Here is a 17667-nt window from a genome sequence, read left to right as displayed (position 1 = left end):
TTTCCTTCCTTGGACCACTTTTGATATGTACTGTCCAATGCAGACCAGGGACACACCACAAGGGCTGCAGTTTTGGAGATGACCCAATTGTCAAGCAATCCCTGTTTGGCCCTTGTTTACGTCGCTCAGATCCTTACACTTGCCCATTTTTCCTGCTTCTAACATATCAACTTTGAGGACAGAATGTTCACTTGCTGCCTAATATATCCCACCCACTGACAGGTGCCATGATAACGAGATTATCAGTGTTATTCACTTCACCTGTCCGTGGTCATAATGTTATGGCTGATCGGTGTATGCAGTAATCATCTTGTCATGAATAATCATGTGTCTTATCCCATTTGGTATCATTCTACAACATAACTTCATAAGTGTATTAACTCAAATTATTAAATGGATAGGATATAATTAGGTATTTATTGTTATCAGTCAAGCAGTTGTGCACATTGCATTTTGTCTGATAACACAGACACTGTCTTCACTCCATGATGTAGCTTTGGTCTCTGCAAGCACCGGTTTTCCAAGCAATAACAATCTGGACCAAAGACACTCATGATGTGGATCCCTGACAGATGAACTCAGAGGATCTCCAGGTAGATAGCTGTTTCGGTGTTAGTATCGCTGGTCGTAGGGCTCTGTCTGTCTCTCAGTTCTCTGTCCGCCATGCCCCCTGGAATCTCTCCTCCTCTTCTCTCCACCCCTCTCTCACCTCGCCTCTCTGCTCCTCTTCTTTCCCCTCCCCGCCTCCCTATTGGACGAGTCTGGGACACAAAAGGACTGGGGTTTAATGAATCACTCAATGGGAAATGTCTGTTTCTATGGGCAAATACCGTTAATGTACTGGATTGTAACATTCCCATATACAAGTTATATGGACTTTTTTTTTTTTTACAGAACAGGAGGTTCTACCTGTTTGGTCCTGACGAAGCAAGGAGTGCAGTTCTGATAGACCAGCTGGTAGCTGCCATTGGTGTAGATATGTGTGACCTCAGTGCAGTTGATGTAAAGGGGCATCCGATCCTGGTATATCCCCATGCCTTCGGGGTGTACTGAAGGTCTGCAGGTCAGCCTACGTCTTTAATAGACCAAAGAAGAAGAACAAAGACTTTGGTTTAGAGGACTTCCTCAGGAAAACATTTCCTTGTAAGGTTAAATGTTTCTACCATTAGAATTCTTTACAATTTTGAGAAATAGGTCCTCTTTCATGTTTCTATTCCAAGTTAAGTAAAACAAGACACGCCTATTCTGGCAAGCCATCAGATGAAAGTGAAGCTAGATTGGTGGCAGGCGTTAGGGAAGACAGAGTAAAGTAACTCTCACGAACGAGATGTCTCTTACTTTCCCCTCTTTCGTCGACAGCAGAACAGGAGAACTAGTAAGAAGAGGAAGGCGACCAGGGAGATGCCCACTGCGCGTATCACTCTCCAGGGAAAGAAACCTGTCAGTCAACCACAACCACAAAGATAAGGAAACGAACACCCTCCTCCAGACTGCATCAGTTTTTTAGCTAACCATTCAAGTATTTGTGTACTTCAAGTACAACAAGGTCATTCTTAGTAACCATAGTGGACCAAGGTCAGCATCAGTATATTTTACTCTTTTCAATATTCACAGACAATACGGCAGTTCTTACCCTCCTCTGTGTGAATCAGTGTTTGCGAGTCGTTGCCCAGCGCATTGATGGCAAAGCAGACCACCCTCAGTGGGGCATGCACGTGCCCCCTTAGCTGGGCTGTCAGGGTGCCATTTTTCAAACTCACTGATGTGTTATAATCATATGGTGGAACACTCTCGTTGACGCTCCAGGTGACCGCAGACTGCGGGTTGGAGTCCACAGAACAGCGACACAGAACCACCAAGCCCTCAATGACACAGGAGGAGGAGACCGGAAGGATAACAGGCTTGTCTGGGGGAAGGGGAGGGGCAAAACATTCACATTAAATCCAAGGTCCAACCCAAATTATGAGTTTGACCCTCTGTTACATTCAAATTAGTCGTCTGTGGGTATTTTGCTGAAAGAGGGATAGAGAGGGGAATACTTGGAGACAGTACTGTGAAAAATGACTACATGAAGAACGCAGGAGCGACGGACGTACAGTAGCCAGGCTCTTATCTGTGCTTATCGTATTTGCGATACTATTTTTTATATATTTTAGTTTCCCTATTTAAAATGTGATTATTTTATCCAAATATAAAATAAAGATGCATTCTTTATCAAGCAAGAATGGGAAAACATGTCACTTTCAAAACTACAGCAATTGGTCTCCTCAGTTACCAAACGTTTACAGAGTACACTGTATACAATACAGTAGTAAACATGGCCCTGTCTCAACGTTTTTGAAATAGATTGCTGGCATCAAATTCAAAATGTATTTTTCCAAAAACAAAACAAAAAATTATCAGTTTCAACATTTGATATGTTGTCTTTGTACTATTAACAATTAAGTACGGGGATAAATGATTTGAACATCATTGCATTTTGTTTTTATTTGATTATTATGCAGCGTCCAAACTTTATGGGAAAAACAGGGTTGTACAAAGAACAGAGAGGATGTTTTGTTTCATCCTGAGAGGTGCAACTGGCCCAATATATTTGCTTGTCATGGTATCTGTACACAAAGCTGCCATTCAAATCCATTTGCCGGAATAGGACGCAACTTTAACTATCGAATAACAGGCTTACATTTAATGTTTAGGGATGTAGGTTTGGACTCTGCCCGTCCAATTAGGTTCTGTGCCGTGCAGCGGACCGTCATATCACGGGTCACGTTGAACACTCGGACCGTGTGCGTGCGCTCGGGGAGGTTAACAGTCAGCCCATGTTGGGTGTAGGACCACTTATACTGTGACACGGGAGGGTCTGCTTTACAAGAACAGGACAGCAATGCGTTTGCCCCCTCCTGGACAGTAAAGGTATGGATGTGGACCAAGACGTCTTTTGGAGGAACTGCAGGAAAGAGACAGTAGCAAGACCCCTGATCATAAAATGTCTCAAGAGTACTAGTATTGACATAGGATCAGTTCCCCATGCCGATCTTCCGTTACTTATTTATTATTTATACTGTAAATAATGTTATTATTGATTGTCTGTAAGCACTGTAATGCAAAGATATTTTAAATATGTTTTCTAAATCGTAGAATTAGCACGGCACACTTCAGAAATGTACTTACATGACACATGGAGCTCCATTAACACAAACGATTTCTTGTCTCCTGGATATACTGCCTCACATTTGACTTTGGATTTGATTCGGTGGGATGCGGTGAAGGTGAGAGAGGACCATACGTTAAGACTCTGGTCATGGGGCTTCGGGGCCAGTGCCTCCCTGTACTCGCTGTGGTTCACTGGGGTCCCTGTCTCCCACTGCCACTGAAGGGTGGGGGCTTTTGAGGGACAGGAGTAACTGGTGCTGCAGTTTAGGGACACCACCTGTCCATCTGTCACCGGCCCCGTACTGCTGATAACTGGGGGATCTGGGGATTCTGTCAGGGAGGGGGACAAAAGAAATGGAGAACTGGGCGGTTGGATTTAGTATACATTTAAAAATGGTTGGTCCGTTAGCAGTATAGATAATCCAACTCACGTGTAAAAAATAAGTATAGAGGTGTTAAATTAACTAGAGCTACATAAAATCACTCTTGCACAATTCACAATGTCTGAACTCAAATAAAATGTATGCAGTTCGAGAATCTCAGTGAAATGAGTTGATTGGAGATCTCTCTCACTTGACACAATAAGGTTGACGCTCCTGCCCCTCCCCCAGTCCTTCTCCTCACGGCCCTTCAGGGACAGATCATAGACACGGGAGTCATCCAGGGTGACCTCCTTGATCAGCACAGAACAGTCTCCCTTGGCGGTGTCCCCCAGTGGTGACGCAGATCGGTCCTGTGTGCTGAAAGCTGTAGTCCACAGCGGGAAGAAATGCCTTGTCCAGTGGCGCAGCCTCACGTCCACCACCTCTCTATGCCTGGGAAAGGTGGACTTAGGGGGAGTGAAGGAGCAGGGTATGACTGCACAAAAGCCTGCCAGGGCACGGACATCCTCCACTGGGATGGAGGGAATGGGAGAGGTGGCGTGGGTGTCTCTCCATAAGCATGCTGGGAAGGGTTATTAGAGAGATATGAGCTACACAGCTGAAGCACAATGACGCAACTATGTTGCTGTCTGCTATTTGAGTGTGTTGCTATGGAGGAACGACAGGTATAGTTACATTGCATGAAATGAACAAGATAGAATAGAAGTATATCCAGTTGATAGTCTGGGCAGTCTGGCACCATGTCACATGTAGGAACATTCCACAATGCAGTTAAATTTAGAAAAGGGGAAGAAACATGCAACTTCTCAGCTTGAATTGTCCAACTAATGTACTAACATGGTCTCTGTAATTTATTGACTTATTATTTCACTACTAACAATATTGAATACACAATTGTAGGTTAGCATAAATGAATGAATAGTACAGTACAGACATTTTCTCAAATGTTATTGTCACAGTAGGCCTGAGCCTCAATGCATATTAGATCATGTTCTTCAGCTCAGCTCAAACATTGTAAAATGCACCATACTCAACTGTATATCTGGTGAAAAAGACACAAGGGCTAAGGTATCCCATGTACAATGCACCATTCTCAACTGTATATTTGGTGAAAAAGACACGAGGGCTAAGGTATCCCATGAACAATGCATGGTGGAGTGCATGGATAGTTATCAGTCATATATTCGCCATATACCACATATGCCAAAGATACCTTATTTCCACTATAAACCAGTTACCAGGGCAACTAGAATAGTAAAAGTTATGTGATGTCAGAACCAGGGTATGTAGTCTCCTATAAAGCCGTTTATTTTAATCCTAAATGCTGATTTGCTGACTGCCATGGTATTAAGATCGTACACCACTAGAATGACATCACAATATTTTTACTGCTCTAACTGGTTCATACGAGCTATAAGACATCTTGGGATTGCCTTACTGTCATAATACATCCTTTCATGTGTTATATTTCTTACATATACCATGACTTTCAGCCAATCAGAATTTAGGATTCAAAGTACCCAGTTTAAGCAGGGTGAACGTTTACCTGTTAAGGAGATGCATTAAGATGAATAAAATGATACCAAGCCTTTTGATGGGGCACTTCACAGGTTAACAATAAAACTTGACTAAACCTTTATTCTAGTGATTAATTAAAAAAAAATCATAACCAACTCACCAAATATCACAGTACACCGCAGCAGAAGCATTTTTCCCAGACACATGGATAGAAGCTCAGTAGACAGAGCAGAGGAAAGGATGACCTGATGGAATAAGAGTAAAGAAGGAAGTTGGATTGATTTCATAATGTCAAGAACACACATGGTTTCCTCAGAGGTTCACAATACAGTTAAGCTAAGCTAACACCTGTCTAAACCTGTCTACTGAATTTGCCTGGTAGTACATTGACCTATAGTTCAGCCCTTGGCTGGCACGCCACTTGCAATTAGCTTATACGTTGTGTGTGTAGAATTTAACAGACTGAAAGGAAAACACAGTAAGTGGCAGTAATGTTTGTGAGGAGGCGCACAAGGATTTTAGTGACTCACACTCATGCCGTATGCGGTTTCCTCTCTCCACAACATTTCTTCTCACTGACTTCCTTCAATATTAGCTGTGCACATTTTCTTTATGCAGCTCATGCTGTATTCATGCATGAAAACCAATCTTAGATTGATATAAATGAGATTGAGATTCATACACTGATTGTAAAACAGAATAGGAAGCTAATTGAAATAATTTGTCCAATCTGTCCTTCATGTCACTATTTGAGTTGTTAATCTTTATTGCGCTGGCTGGATCATACGGGATCACACTGAACACAATGCAATCAATTTTGAAGTGGGTTTAAATCAGAGGGTGATTTCAAAATTACAAATTTAGTTTCATTGATTTACTCACAAATACCAATCCACAATGGTACATATGATGTACATATGATGTGAGCTTTTACTATTGCTGCATGGAATTTTCTTTACATTTTCTAACATAAAATGCCAACTAAAAGTTTACTACAGTATTAAAATCTTCTTAGGTTTGCAATTTTCACTTTAGAAAGGCTTGATATGCCTTAACACGCATATCTTTACACCCAGCAAAAACAATATTACATTTAATTATTTTAATTTCACTGCTGTGAAAAACATGTATGTTTCCTCAACCTTTGCCTCACCATAGTACTACTGAAGCCATGAAAGGCAGTTAATCTAACCCAGTAGTACAGTTACTGTACATAACAGATTCCCAGACGTTTGAACTCTGGACTTTGGCCTCCTTGGGCAGCTCTAATCACAGTTCTGAAGATGCCACACCTCTTTCCGTCTCCACGCTATGCCCGTGTCTAGAGAATTATCAAAATAGTCAGCAAAACTACAGACTGTTGCTGGGACCTTAGGAATATCTTCTGTGTCAGGTAAGGTTTCCAGGGCACATTTTAAGAATATTTGTGCTTTCTCTTGCTGTTTGTTTGTAGAGGTTTTGCCATTTCTTACTGGGAGTTCACTTTTTGTTCTACAAAATATATTTGTTATTCAATGGCAAATTTCAGTTTAAGAATTCATACCAGTTCTAACTCTCAGTGAATCCTTTCTCTCTCATTATTTTTATAATGAATGGCGCAATATACAGTATACAATAGAGTTCATGAGCTCTGCAGCCCAGCAGCTCCTGCGCTCCCAGCGGGATGTGCTCCTTGTGTGGACCTGTGAGCACCCGACCCCCCTGCTGCGCCGGCTACGTGACGCCGGGGTGCTCTCCCACGTCCACTACTTGTCCCTGCTGGAGTGTTCCTCCTCTAACGCTGTGGCCCAGGCCCTGGAGACAGTGTGCGCCACTGAAGAGAGCAGCCGCGGCTTCCTGCAGGTCCTCAAGGAGGTACAGTACCAGTGAAAAGTTTGGACAGACCTACTCATTAAAGGGTATTTCTTTATTTTTAATATTTTCCACATTGTAGAGTAGTAAGACATCAGATCTATGAAATAACACACATGGTAACCAAAAACATGAAAAGCAGATTAAAATGAAATTCATATTTTAGATTCTTCAAATTAGCCACCCTTTGCTTTGATGACAGCTTTGCACCCTCTTGGCAATCTCCCAACCAGTTTCATGAGGTAATCACCTGGATGAATTTTAATTACCAGATGTGCCTTGTTAAAGTTAATTTGTGGAATTTAATTCCTTCTTACCTCTGATGCAGAGAATATATTCATTAGCCTCAGAAATCGGCAATCAATTGAACCTCAAATTGCATTCCAAAAAAAGCTTCACAGAGTTCAACAGGCAAATCTCCACATTAACGCCAGAGGAGACTGCATGAATCAGGCATTTAAGGTTGAATTGCTGCAAAGAAAGCACTACTACAGGGGAATAAGAAACCAATAAGAAGACACTTATACGGGCCACGAAATTCAAATTTGAGTCCAAATTTGAGATTCTTGGTTCTAACCTACGTGTCTTTGTGAGAAGCAGAATGGGTGAATAGATGATCTCCGCATGTGTGGTTCCCACCGTGAAGCATGAAGGAGAAGGTGTAATGATGTGGGGGTGCTTCGCTAGTGACATTTAGAAATCAAGGCACACTCAAACAGCATGGCTACCACAGAATGGCTACCACAGCATTCTGCAGCAATTCACTATCCCATCTGGTTTTGCATTTAATGGGACTATCATTTGACCAAGAAGTGCAGTGATGCTGCTGCATCAGATTACCTGGCCTCCACAATCACCAGGCCTTTAAAACAATTGAGATGGTTTGGGAGGCGTTGGACCACAGGGTGAAAGAAAAGCAGTCAATAGGTGCTCAGCATATGTGAGAACTCATTCAAGAGTGTTGGAAAAGCATTCCAGGTGACTACCTCATTAAGCTGGTTGAGAAAATGGCTAGATCATCCAATGCTGTCATCAAGCAAGCAAGCAAGGAAGTTTATTTATATAGCACAATTCATACATCGAAGCAATTCAATGTGCTTTACAAAGAAAAATATATGAAAGTATAATAACATAAAAACAAATACTCAAATGAAAACATCAAAGCAAATGAATACATCATAATAAGAAAAAATACAATAAGAAAACATACAAAGATTAAAAAAGGGATAAAAACATAGGAAGGCTATAAGGCTAAACAGTGTGGTAAAGTTTAAGTGCTCAGTCATAGGCACATGAAAAGAGAAGTGATTTTAACTTGGATTTAAAAATGTATACGTTTGGGGCAAGTTCTTCTGGTAGTTTATTCCAGTTTTGTACAGCATAAGTGCTAAATGCAGCTTCTCCATGTTTAGTTTGGAGTCTGGGCTCTACTAGCTGACCTGTGTTCATGGATCTAAGAGCCCTGCTCGGTTTATATTCTGCGAAAATGAAATGTATTTGGGTCCTAAACCATTCAGAGATTTACAAACTAAAAGCACCACTTTGAAATCTATTCTGTAACTGACTGGAAGCCAATGCAAAGATTTAAGAACCGGAGTGATGTGCTCTGTTCTCTTGGTCCTGGTTAACATTCTAGCAGCAGCATTCTGAAAGCTGCAGCTGTTTTACAGTCTTTTTGGGGAGTCCAGTTAAGAGGCCATTACAGTAGTCAACCCTACTAGAGATAAAAGCTTTTTGAGGCACCAAGCCTTTGATTCTGGCTATATTTTTTAGATGATAGAATGCTGTTTTGATGACTGTTTTGATATGACTGTTAAATGTGAGGTCTGAGTCTATCAGAACACCAAGATTACACACTTGATCCCTGGTTTTAAGGACCCGAGAATCCAGCTCTTTACTAATACTTGTTCTTTTATTTTGTTGCCAAATACAATAATCTCTGTTTTATCTTGGTTTAATCGTAGACAATTTTTGTTCATCCAGGTATTTATGTGCTCTATACAGTGACACAGAGAGTCTATTGAGCTGTTGTCATATGGTTTGAGAGCCATATATATTTGAGTATCATAGGCATAGCTGTGGTAGTTAATGTTGTTGTTCTGTAGAATTTGGCCCAGAGGCAGCATATAGAGATTGAACAGAAGCGGTCCGAGTACTGATCCCTGTGGAACTCCGCATGTCAAAGCCACCCTATCAGATTCATGATTACCAATGGTGACAAAGTAACACCAGCCATCTAGATAAGATCTGAACCAATTAAGCACTGTCCCGGAGAGTCCTACCCAAATTTTCAGCCTATCTATAAGTGTTCTATGATCTACAGTGTCAAATGCTGCACTGAGATCTAATAGAACCAGAACTGTTATATTATCAGAATCAGTATTCAGCCGTATATCATTTAAAACTTTAATCAGGGCCGTTTCAGTACTGTGGTGAGGTCAGAAACCTGACTGATATTTTTCTAAGAGACCGCTTGAGGTCACAAAATTGCTAAATTGTTTGAAGACAACCTTCTCAATGATCTTGGCTATAAAAGGGAGATTTGATACAGGTCTATAGTTGTTCATTATAGGTACATCCAGTGTCCAAACCTTGGACTGGTACTCTGTGTATTGTAATGAACTACATTAGCCTATTTATAATGCCCCCGGATGGTGCCAGCAAAAAATCAGGTAACCTTAGTAACTGTGCTCCTGAAGCAGCTGTAATGGTGGGCTGTGACTGCTTGTTATCAACACAAGGTGCAGGACTACTACTGTGATGAGCTGCAGGTCTGGGTGGAGAGGCATTGCAGTAAGAGGGAGGAAGGGAGACAGAAGGTCACGGCTGTCAAAGTGAAAGGTAAAGTGGGCTACAGGGGAACTGTAAATTGGTTTTAAACAACTCCTATGGGCATTGGTTGGCAGAGCACAAATAGACCTGGGAGTGGTAATGTATGTTCAAATTGCTGGCAGTTGAAGTCGTGGTGTCATTAATGTTCATTATTAATGTTTTATCCAGGCTTCCAATCATGCTTGATTCAAAGATAAGATGTTGCCCGTGTGAGCCAAGCATGGGTAAATAGTTGGAATATGTCTGATGGCAATGTAACTACGTTCTGAAGTCTACACCTGTTGTCCTGTGTTTATCAAGCTGGGGCCGACTCCATTTTCGGTGTATATTAATGATACTGCTCTTTCTGCTGATAACTGCCATTCACCTTTATAATGACACTATCCTGTATACTGGCCCCCAATTGCTTGTAGTATACAATAGTAAATCTAGCACCTTGTAAAAAATCCTTTAATGTATTGCCTTTAAATCCTTTAATATATTGTAACAAATCCTTTAACAAATCCAAAGCCAAGGTTTCAACTGACATATTCGTGGACCGGCAAGAGATTATTTATTGTGGCCTGTGTCAATAAAACACTCTTCCTGTGTGGTAACATGTGAAGTGTCCATGATCAAAGTCTGGGATACCATCTCATCTAATGCCTAGTTATGTTTTCTTATTTGTATCTATTTTTCTTATTTGTATATATTTGTATCTCTCCTATTTCAACAGAGAACTCGAAAAGCTTGATTTCAAAACTGTTCAAAGGCAAGAGGAAATTCTCTGTGTCCCCAGAAGTCAAAGGTAATGCATTATGTCATCATACAATTAATTCTGCCCCAGTTCAAACACTGAATCACCACAACAAATGAAACAATTACAAAGTAATTTTGTTTTTGGAAAATAGGGTCCTGAAAGGATTAAGTTAGACTTGTTTTCAATGCATTGTGGGTAAAGCCCTCATTTGTTTCAAACAATGTACTGCTCTGCTTGGGGCAGCTCTGGCCTACTACACACACCAAAGTAGATGAAAGAAGGCTCACTGAAGGCGCAATGGTCTGAGGCACTGCAACACAGTGTTCTAAGGCACTGCATCGCTGTACTGAGGCCTCCACCACAGTCTAGATCTAAGCATTGCCTGTGCCACTTGCTAGCATGGGTAGAGGAAGGCATTTGTTCTGGGTAGAGGAAGGCATTTGTTCTGGGTGGAGGGAGGCATTGGCAGCAGGGATTTTCTTGACATAATGTACAATAGTGATTCCCTCAGGCAGGTTGGGTTGAGGGAGTACAGTACATCCGGCATGTAGACTATTTCTGCTGATACTAAAAATGATTAATTAAATCATCATATGGATGTATAGTGTAAATGTAATTATATTGTACCAAATGTATAATTTAAATATTTGTCTTGATAAATCAATAGTGGAAGACTTGCAAAATGTCTTGCAGAAGCCATGGCAAAGTGTTAAATCATCTCATCTCAGAAGTAAGTTGAAAAAAAATCAAGATAAGTGTACAACTGTGATAAACTTGGTTATAATATTTGATTATACAGATATTGTGAATCTTTAATTCCAACAGTGAAAAATTAGCTACGTTACTGGGTTTAGTATGAATGCCTAAGTTGCATGTAAATAACTTGCCCTTCCTTTATTCTACTTCTAGCTCACAAAAATACACTTCTGGAACGTACAGAACGACTTACATCTTACGCAGAAGGAGGAAGGCAGGTTTTCAACTCTGCTTCTCATATTGAGATCCGCTACACTGATCTCTTTGTGACAGAGGACAATGAGTCATTTGACAACAGCCAGCATGAGTACTTCACCCTGGCCAGTCGACGGGCACGCATCTACGCCCACCAGGCCTGCCAACGCATCCACCCATGCAGCCTCCTGAGCCCCCAAGGCCCCACAGGGTGCCGCCCAAAGCGAGTGAAGGTGAAGGGCATTGCCGGGATCGGCAAGAGTGTCATAGTGCAGAGGCTAGTCTACGAGTGGGCCCTGGGGAAGCACATGCGTGAGTTCACATGCATATTTGACCTCCGCTTCCGTGAACTGAACATAATCAAAGACGCGCTAAGTTTACTGGACCTGCTTGGAGACCGCTTCCGATACTTCAAAACTGTCCTGAAAGACCTTCTGGCCTCACCAGGGTCCTTGTTATTCATTCTGGATGGCCTGGACGAGTTTAAATACCAACTGGACTGGAACACTACTGACAGGGACATCGACGTGGACTCCAAGGTGTCCATATCAGAGCTAATGATGGCATTGATCAAGGGGAGTCTACTACCAGAGTCATCTGTCATCCTGACATCTAGGCCATCCACGGATGCTCCTAAGCGGTTCTTCCAGCGTTGCTGCATGGTCTTGGGTTTTGAGGAGGACCAGCTGAAGGAGTACATAATCAAGTTCTACAAGGACCATAAGGTGTCTGGGAGAGTGTACGACTACATCCTGGGCAATGATAACCTCTTTGTGCTTTCTTTCATCCCTCTCTACTGCTATATCATCTGTACCGCTTTGGCTGAGTTCTTCTCCATAGAGAACCAGGCAGAGGATGAATCCCAGTCTCTGGAGCAGAACCCACCCACCACAGTCAGCGAGGTATACTACTGCTACTTATTTACAGCCGCCAAGCACCATGCGCTGAAAGGAAAGGCGGAGAGGAACACCCCAAGATCGGAGGTACTTTCTCTAGTTAGGCAGCAGCTAATTAACCTGGGGAGGTTAGCATACGAAAAACTTCTGAAGAGTAAGATCATGTTTGAAAGACAGGACATGGAACATTACGGTCTTGCGCCAGAAGATATCGAGAACACTTTCCTCAGTCAGATGCTGGTGCCTCTAAAAGAAAATACAGTGCAGATGTTTTCCTTCTTTCACTTGACCGTCCAGGAGCATCTGGCTGCCCTGTACTGTGCCATAAACCTCTCAAAGCAAGAAGACATTATCCAGGCTCTAGACCTTTGGTGTTTTGGGGAGATCCCACCACCTTCCACCTCCCTGTCTCCACTACTGAGTCATGACCTCCACCTTGGCAAGACAAGAGTAGAGAATCTACAGATGTTCACCCGTTTCTTCATGGGGATTCTCCGGACCAGGATAGGGGGCCAGCTGAATGGTCTGATGCTGGCCCCTCTGGAGGTGGATGTGAAGGAAGAGGATCTTCCCACTAGGTTGGGTCTCTGGTTCCAGGCCCAATTTAAGGAAAGGAAGCTGGCTAACCAGACAGCTCTGAACTTATTACACTGCTTGATGGAGTTGCACATGGAAGCAGCTACCAGCAGGGCAGCATCAGAGATCAAGAGGCTGAACTTGTTCAAGATTAAGCTCCGTGTTGTGGACTGTGCAGCTTTGCACTATGTGTTGCAGTTCTCCCCTCATAAACTCACAGAGCTTAACCTGGGCTACTCCGACATTGGAAACAGAGGTCTTAACAGATTAGCTCCAATACTGCACCGCTGTGAATCTCTCTAGTGAGCATTTTTTCATAGCATTTTCTTGACTTTTTAAATTGCAATCTTTAAATGGCTTATCATTCATATGCTCCAGTATTTTTTGTGGGTGGTAGCCAGTCTAGCAGTTAGGGCATTTGACCAGTAACTGAAAGGTTGCTATATTGCCAGCAAGGTGAAAAAATATTGGCCAGAGCAATATAGTTAACCCCAATAACTCCCAGGTCAGTTCTGTAATGAGAATGGGTTCTCAGTCAACCTGGTAAAATAAAGAGTAAATGTTTTAAATATGATACACTCCAGCTAATGAAAAGTTTAATAAAAATCAGAAAGACATTTGACCTACAACTAACTTGAATTTGTATATTATATAGTTTGAGATACAATCGTCTGGACAGGGAGGCAGCCACCCTGGAATCTGCAGTGTTGAAATCAAACAAGTGTCAGGTGAAGAAGCTGTTGTAAGTAATTTGAATTAACATTTTTCACAACTATTGGATCTCTCAATAGTTTCATAATTCCTATATCACCAACTAAGCTCTAGATGTTTTCTACAGTATGTGTGGTAACAACTTTGGTCCAGATGGAGTTCTGGAGTTGTGGAAAGCCCTGGAGCAGAACACCACTCTGGAGGAACTTTACTTAGACATCACTGGCATCACAGAGAGAGGAACAGAAAACATGGTCGACAGTCTCAGCAAAAACACCTCGTTGAAAACACTGACGTAAGGGAAATAGAGAAAGATAGAGACAGAAAAACATTCACATGTTTAGATGTTTGATCTGCACTTACAAGGAGGGTTGACATGCTGCCCTTGTGTATTTCACAGTTCTTATCTGACCCAGTTTTATTTTCTCCTCAGCATGGTAGGGAATGACATTGGGGAAGTGGGGAAAAGGAGACTGAGGGAGCTGAAGTGTCGACGCCCAGAGCTCTGCATCATCGGAAACTTTGTTGATGACCAAGGACTTCTGCAGGCCTACCTGGACTGGGTAGAGGAGATCCGGGCTGACCAGGACCAAATGGATTCAGTGAAGAATGCAGACGCCCTGCATTCTATCCTGAAGGGGCTACGGGTGGAATCAGGTGGGGAGCGAAAGGAGGGATGTAAAGAAGACAATACAACCAAAGCCCTGGAACTGGAGACCAAGATCCTGGAGCTTTTGAACTGTCCCGCTCACCTGGCTGGAGTGAGATGATCAATCAAATGAGGCAAGGAGAAGAAAGCTGGAATTTGTCAAAATATGAATTTAGAATCTATGTGAAAATGAAGTAGACTGATTACATTCAAAGTTAATTTGATTGTAAATGTAATCTCTGTTAAAATAAAGTATGTGCCTTTTGTTGGTTCTGTAATTTTAAAACAAACAATCTTGAATAAAGTTATTAGCCCAACTGAGCAGTAGTTAAAAAAACCACAAAGGTTATTGTAGGAAAATTAAAATTGAATTAAATACATTTCTGGGTCTCTAGATCAGGTGCTCAACAGATGGTGCTAAAGATCAAGTTGAAAATGACTTATAATATAAAAATATTCATACATGTGGCCTAGGCTGGTCTAGCAGTTAAAGCCACTGCTGGCTTAAAGTACAGTAGCAGCATGACTTCAAGCCCAAAGCTTTTAAGAAATAAAGGAGACATGATCCACCAGAAACCTGAATTCAATAACCAGAAGGAAAAAATATACTTATAACTACTCTGGTACCTGGTATGAAAAAAAAATGCTGTATATTGTATTCTGTTCATCAGCTCATGGACAGGACTGCACATTTTATATCAAAACACAAATGTCTGACTTAATCACTTTGTAGAATGTGTACAGAAACAACAAAAGCAGAGAACATCTTGAAAGCTCACTAACGCAATCTATGGTAGGCTAAGTGTGAACAGCAACACAATTAGATGAAGCCTGCTATGTATTCCTAAACACAACCTATACGTTGACAGTGTTGTAGTAACATATAATGAGAGTTTGAGAAAAATTATTACACTAAAGTTGTGTGTTGGTTTCATTCATTCTATGTAATCCAACAAGCAATCTTCAGGTTTGAAATAATGGATGCTTTGGTAAACAATCAGGTCCGTAAACAATTGTTGATACATATCAGTCTAACAAAGCAATTTCTAGGGCTAGAGGGTCCACCGGACTCTAGTCAGAGTCATAATGTGTAAAGAGAGAATGTTTGGGACAGTAGGGAATATTCACAGGAATTGTCATCTTGACAAAATCTCTCCAAATTAATCCAGGATGTCAGAAAAACCCTGGAACATATCTCGCCTCAGCTAAGGTCAGTGTTCATGACAACACCATCAAAAAACTATGGGTAAACATTATTGGATTTATGGCAGTAGCAAGGAAGAAACCACTGCTCGGTAAGCATTACATGAATGCTCATCTTGAGTTTGCTGAAAAGAACCTGAGTGATCCTCAAGAATTCTGGAACAATGTTCTATGGACAGATGAGTCAATTGGTTAACTTTTTGAGCCACATGGGCCCTGTCAACAAACACTGCATTAGTCATTAAAACCCTGTGGACAAAAAGCTAGGAGGAATTCCAGATGCTCTAGATGCCCTCTCAGGTACTTAAACGGCCATTTGAATATTTCAAATCGATGCATGTTTACAGTTTTTAAAAAGTATATTACTGCCATTCTTGCCATTTCTACAACATTCAATACTACTACCACTATTGCTGCTAATCTACAGTACTCTTTTTAAACTTCTGCTATGTACAGTGTTATGTATATTATCACTTTATCCTCTTGATATTTTATTTTGCTGTGTGTACATTTTTCTTATCAATTCTCACTACGTTGTTGTAGTAGGCTATTCCACCATTCATGAGTTTATTGCGCTTATATGTATCTATAATATTCAATAACTCTACCAATTGCTGTGAGAAACATTAGCATGTATCTATGTATATTTAAGTTGTGTTTATCAGATTCCCTCGGCAGCAATTTAGTCGTATTTGTTATTATGCATGCTAGTGCAACCTAGTTACTGTATGCTTGCTTGCTCCGTTTGTTGGATGCTATAATTTTGGATGTTCAACTACAAATTTGAAAAAGAAAATGTCCTTCAGTACTTTGTTGATGAATAGTTTTGTTTGATCACTCATGAATAGTTTTGTTTGATCACTCATTTTCCATTTTATCTAGTTAGGTTTTGGTTTAAAGTTGTGCTACAGTTAGTGTAACAGTGAGTGAAAACATAATCCAAAGATGTAGAAAACAGACAGTTGGTAAATGTCATGGCACTGTAACTATCTGTGTAAAATCTTAAAATAAATTACTGACATTCTTTTCAAATAGGATTTACAGTACTTTGTTGGAAAACAAATGTTGGCCACATTGAAAAGTAAAGTTTTGAGTGAGGAACAGAAACATTCAATTTGCAGTGTTCTCTTAATTTGAACCCTTCTGTTCCTCACTCAAAATCTTCCTTTTCAACTTTTTTGGAAAGGAAAGAAAAAGGTGAAGTGATCTCTTAATTTTTTCTGGAGCTGTATATTATTATACTTTTCATACCATATGATTTGAATAATTTAACCTTTTAAACCTTTACCTTAACTATTTCAAAAACATCTTCAATGCTCTTTTAGATAGAATAGTTAAAGACTAACATATTTCATTGGTTCATACCCACAGAACCAATTAATCTTATATTTGTCTTTTAGCATAGTGTTAAGCATAAAACATTATCTAATGTAACATTTATCACATGAAACAACTTTGATGGCTTCCATAGCCATCCTAACTTTAAACTTTAAGTAAAGCCCCAGAGTGCTTCCTGTTTGAAAATAACAAAGATGAGTGTGATGTAAGTAGTTTGCCTCTGTAACAAAAAACCACACCACCACCAACAGATAAAGACAAGACAGAAAGATAATCATAATCTCCTCTTAAGGTAAGACATGGTGTTAATCTATGGTTATATGGGAAATTGCAACAGCATTTCAATGACATATATAAATGTTTCAACAACCTGTTTCTTTTGTAAAAGTTGTTCCCATTTCTGTTTTGGAAATGTACATACAATATAACTGTAATGTTCTGTAAAATAAGGTCTAATAAGAAATATATATTTTCTGAAGATATGTACATGTTTAGCTCTTTGTGTGTCAAAATTAACATGTTACATAATGCTATCTGATGTGTCAAATAAGAAACTGATTATAGAAGTATCCTGAAAACAATGTCCTGCAACTGTGGTTACCTAACTTTGAATGAATATTTAAAATCTCTAATAAGACTAACATAATTTACTATGAAAAGCCATTTTGTGCATAAAGGATATATTACACAGAAAATTATACTTATTATAATTGATTTAACCAATGAGTTGGCATTTGTACTATTAGGCACTAGTAGTTAAAACACATATGTAATGGGTTTGTAACTTCAAATTTCAGGGTGTATTATTGGCCTGTAACTTTTCTACATTTTCATTTAAGTTCTATGCAATGTTTTTGCCAATTACTA

At 40.5% G+C, this 17667-nt stretch overlaps 2 protein-coding genes across 6 annotated transcripts; one reads left to right on the top strand and one right to left on the bottom strand.

Moving 5' to 3' along the window:
* Positions 1–232: 232 nt before the first annotated feature.
* Positions 233–5900, bottom strand: LOC105008515 (sialoadhesin). Of its 3 annotated transcripts, XM_010867836.3 has the most exons (9): positions 5585–5900; positions 5215–5299; positions 3727–4098; positions 3172–3483; positions 2684–2947; positions 1634–1906; positions 1339–1438; positions 910–1075; positions 233–761 (listed from the first exon to the last, which is right to left on the bottom strand). In XM_010867836.3, exons 1-9 carry the CDS (start codon positions 5618–5620, stop codon positions 579–581), a joined length of 1791 nt encoding a protein of 596 aa, XP_010866138.3. In that variant the 5' UTR covers positions 5621–5900; the 3' UTR covers positions 233–578. The 3 variants fall into 3 exon arrangements, with proteins under 3 accessions (XP_010866138.3, XP_012986990.2, XP_010866140.2); XM_013131536.3 differs by lacking the exon at positions 5585–5900 and having other exon boundaries at positions 5215–5538; XM_010867838.3 differs by lacking the exons at positions 2684–2947; positions 5585–5900 and having other exon boundaries at positions 5215–5541.
* A 409-nt stretch (positions 5901–6309) lies between these two features.
* Positions 6310–14524, top strand: LOC105008513 (NLR family CARD domain-containing protein 3). 3 transcript variants are annotated; one of them, XM_010867832.4, is made up of 9 exons: positions 6310–6447; positions 6663–6908; positions 9647–9746; positions 10453–10524; positions 11144–11206; positions 11386–13201; positions 13555–13641; positions 13738–13905; positions 14044–14524. In XM_010867832.4, the coding sequence occupies exons 2-9, from the start codon at positions 6678–6680 to the stop codon at positions 14378–14380; spliced, it is 2874 nt and encodes a 957-aa protein (XP_010866134.2). In that variant the 5' UTR covers positions 6310–6447; positions 6663–6677; the 3' UTR covers positions 14381–14524. The 3 variants fall into 3 exon arrangements, with proteins under 3 accessions (XP_010866134.2, XP_010866135.2, XP_034144440.1); XM_010867833.4 differs by lacking the exon at positions 11144–11206; XM_034288549.1 differs by lacking the exons at positions 6310–6447; positions 6663–6908 and having other exon boundaries at positions 9447–10524.
* Positions 14525–17667: the final 3143 nt, after the last annotated feature.

This window comes from Esox lucius, chromosome 20 (assembly GCF_011004845.1).
Source record: "Esox lucius isolate fEsoLuc1 chromosome 20, fEsoLuc1.pri, whole genome shotgun sequence".
Taxonomy (NCBI): Eukaryota; Metazoa; Chordata; class Actinopteri; order Esociformes; family Esocidae; genus Esox; species Esox lucius.
The sequence above is the reverse complement of the archived record's forward strand: the minus strand, read 5'-3'. Positions and strand labels throughout refer to the sequence as shown.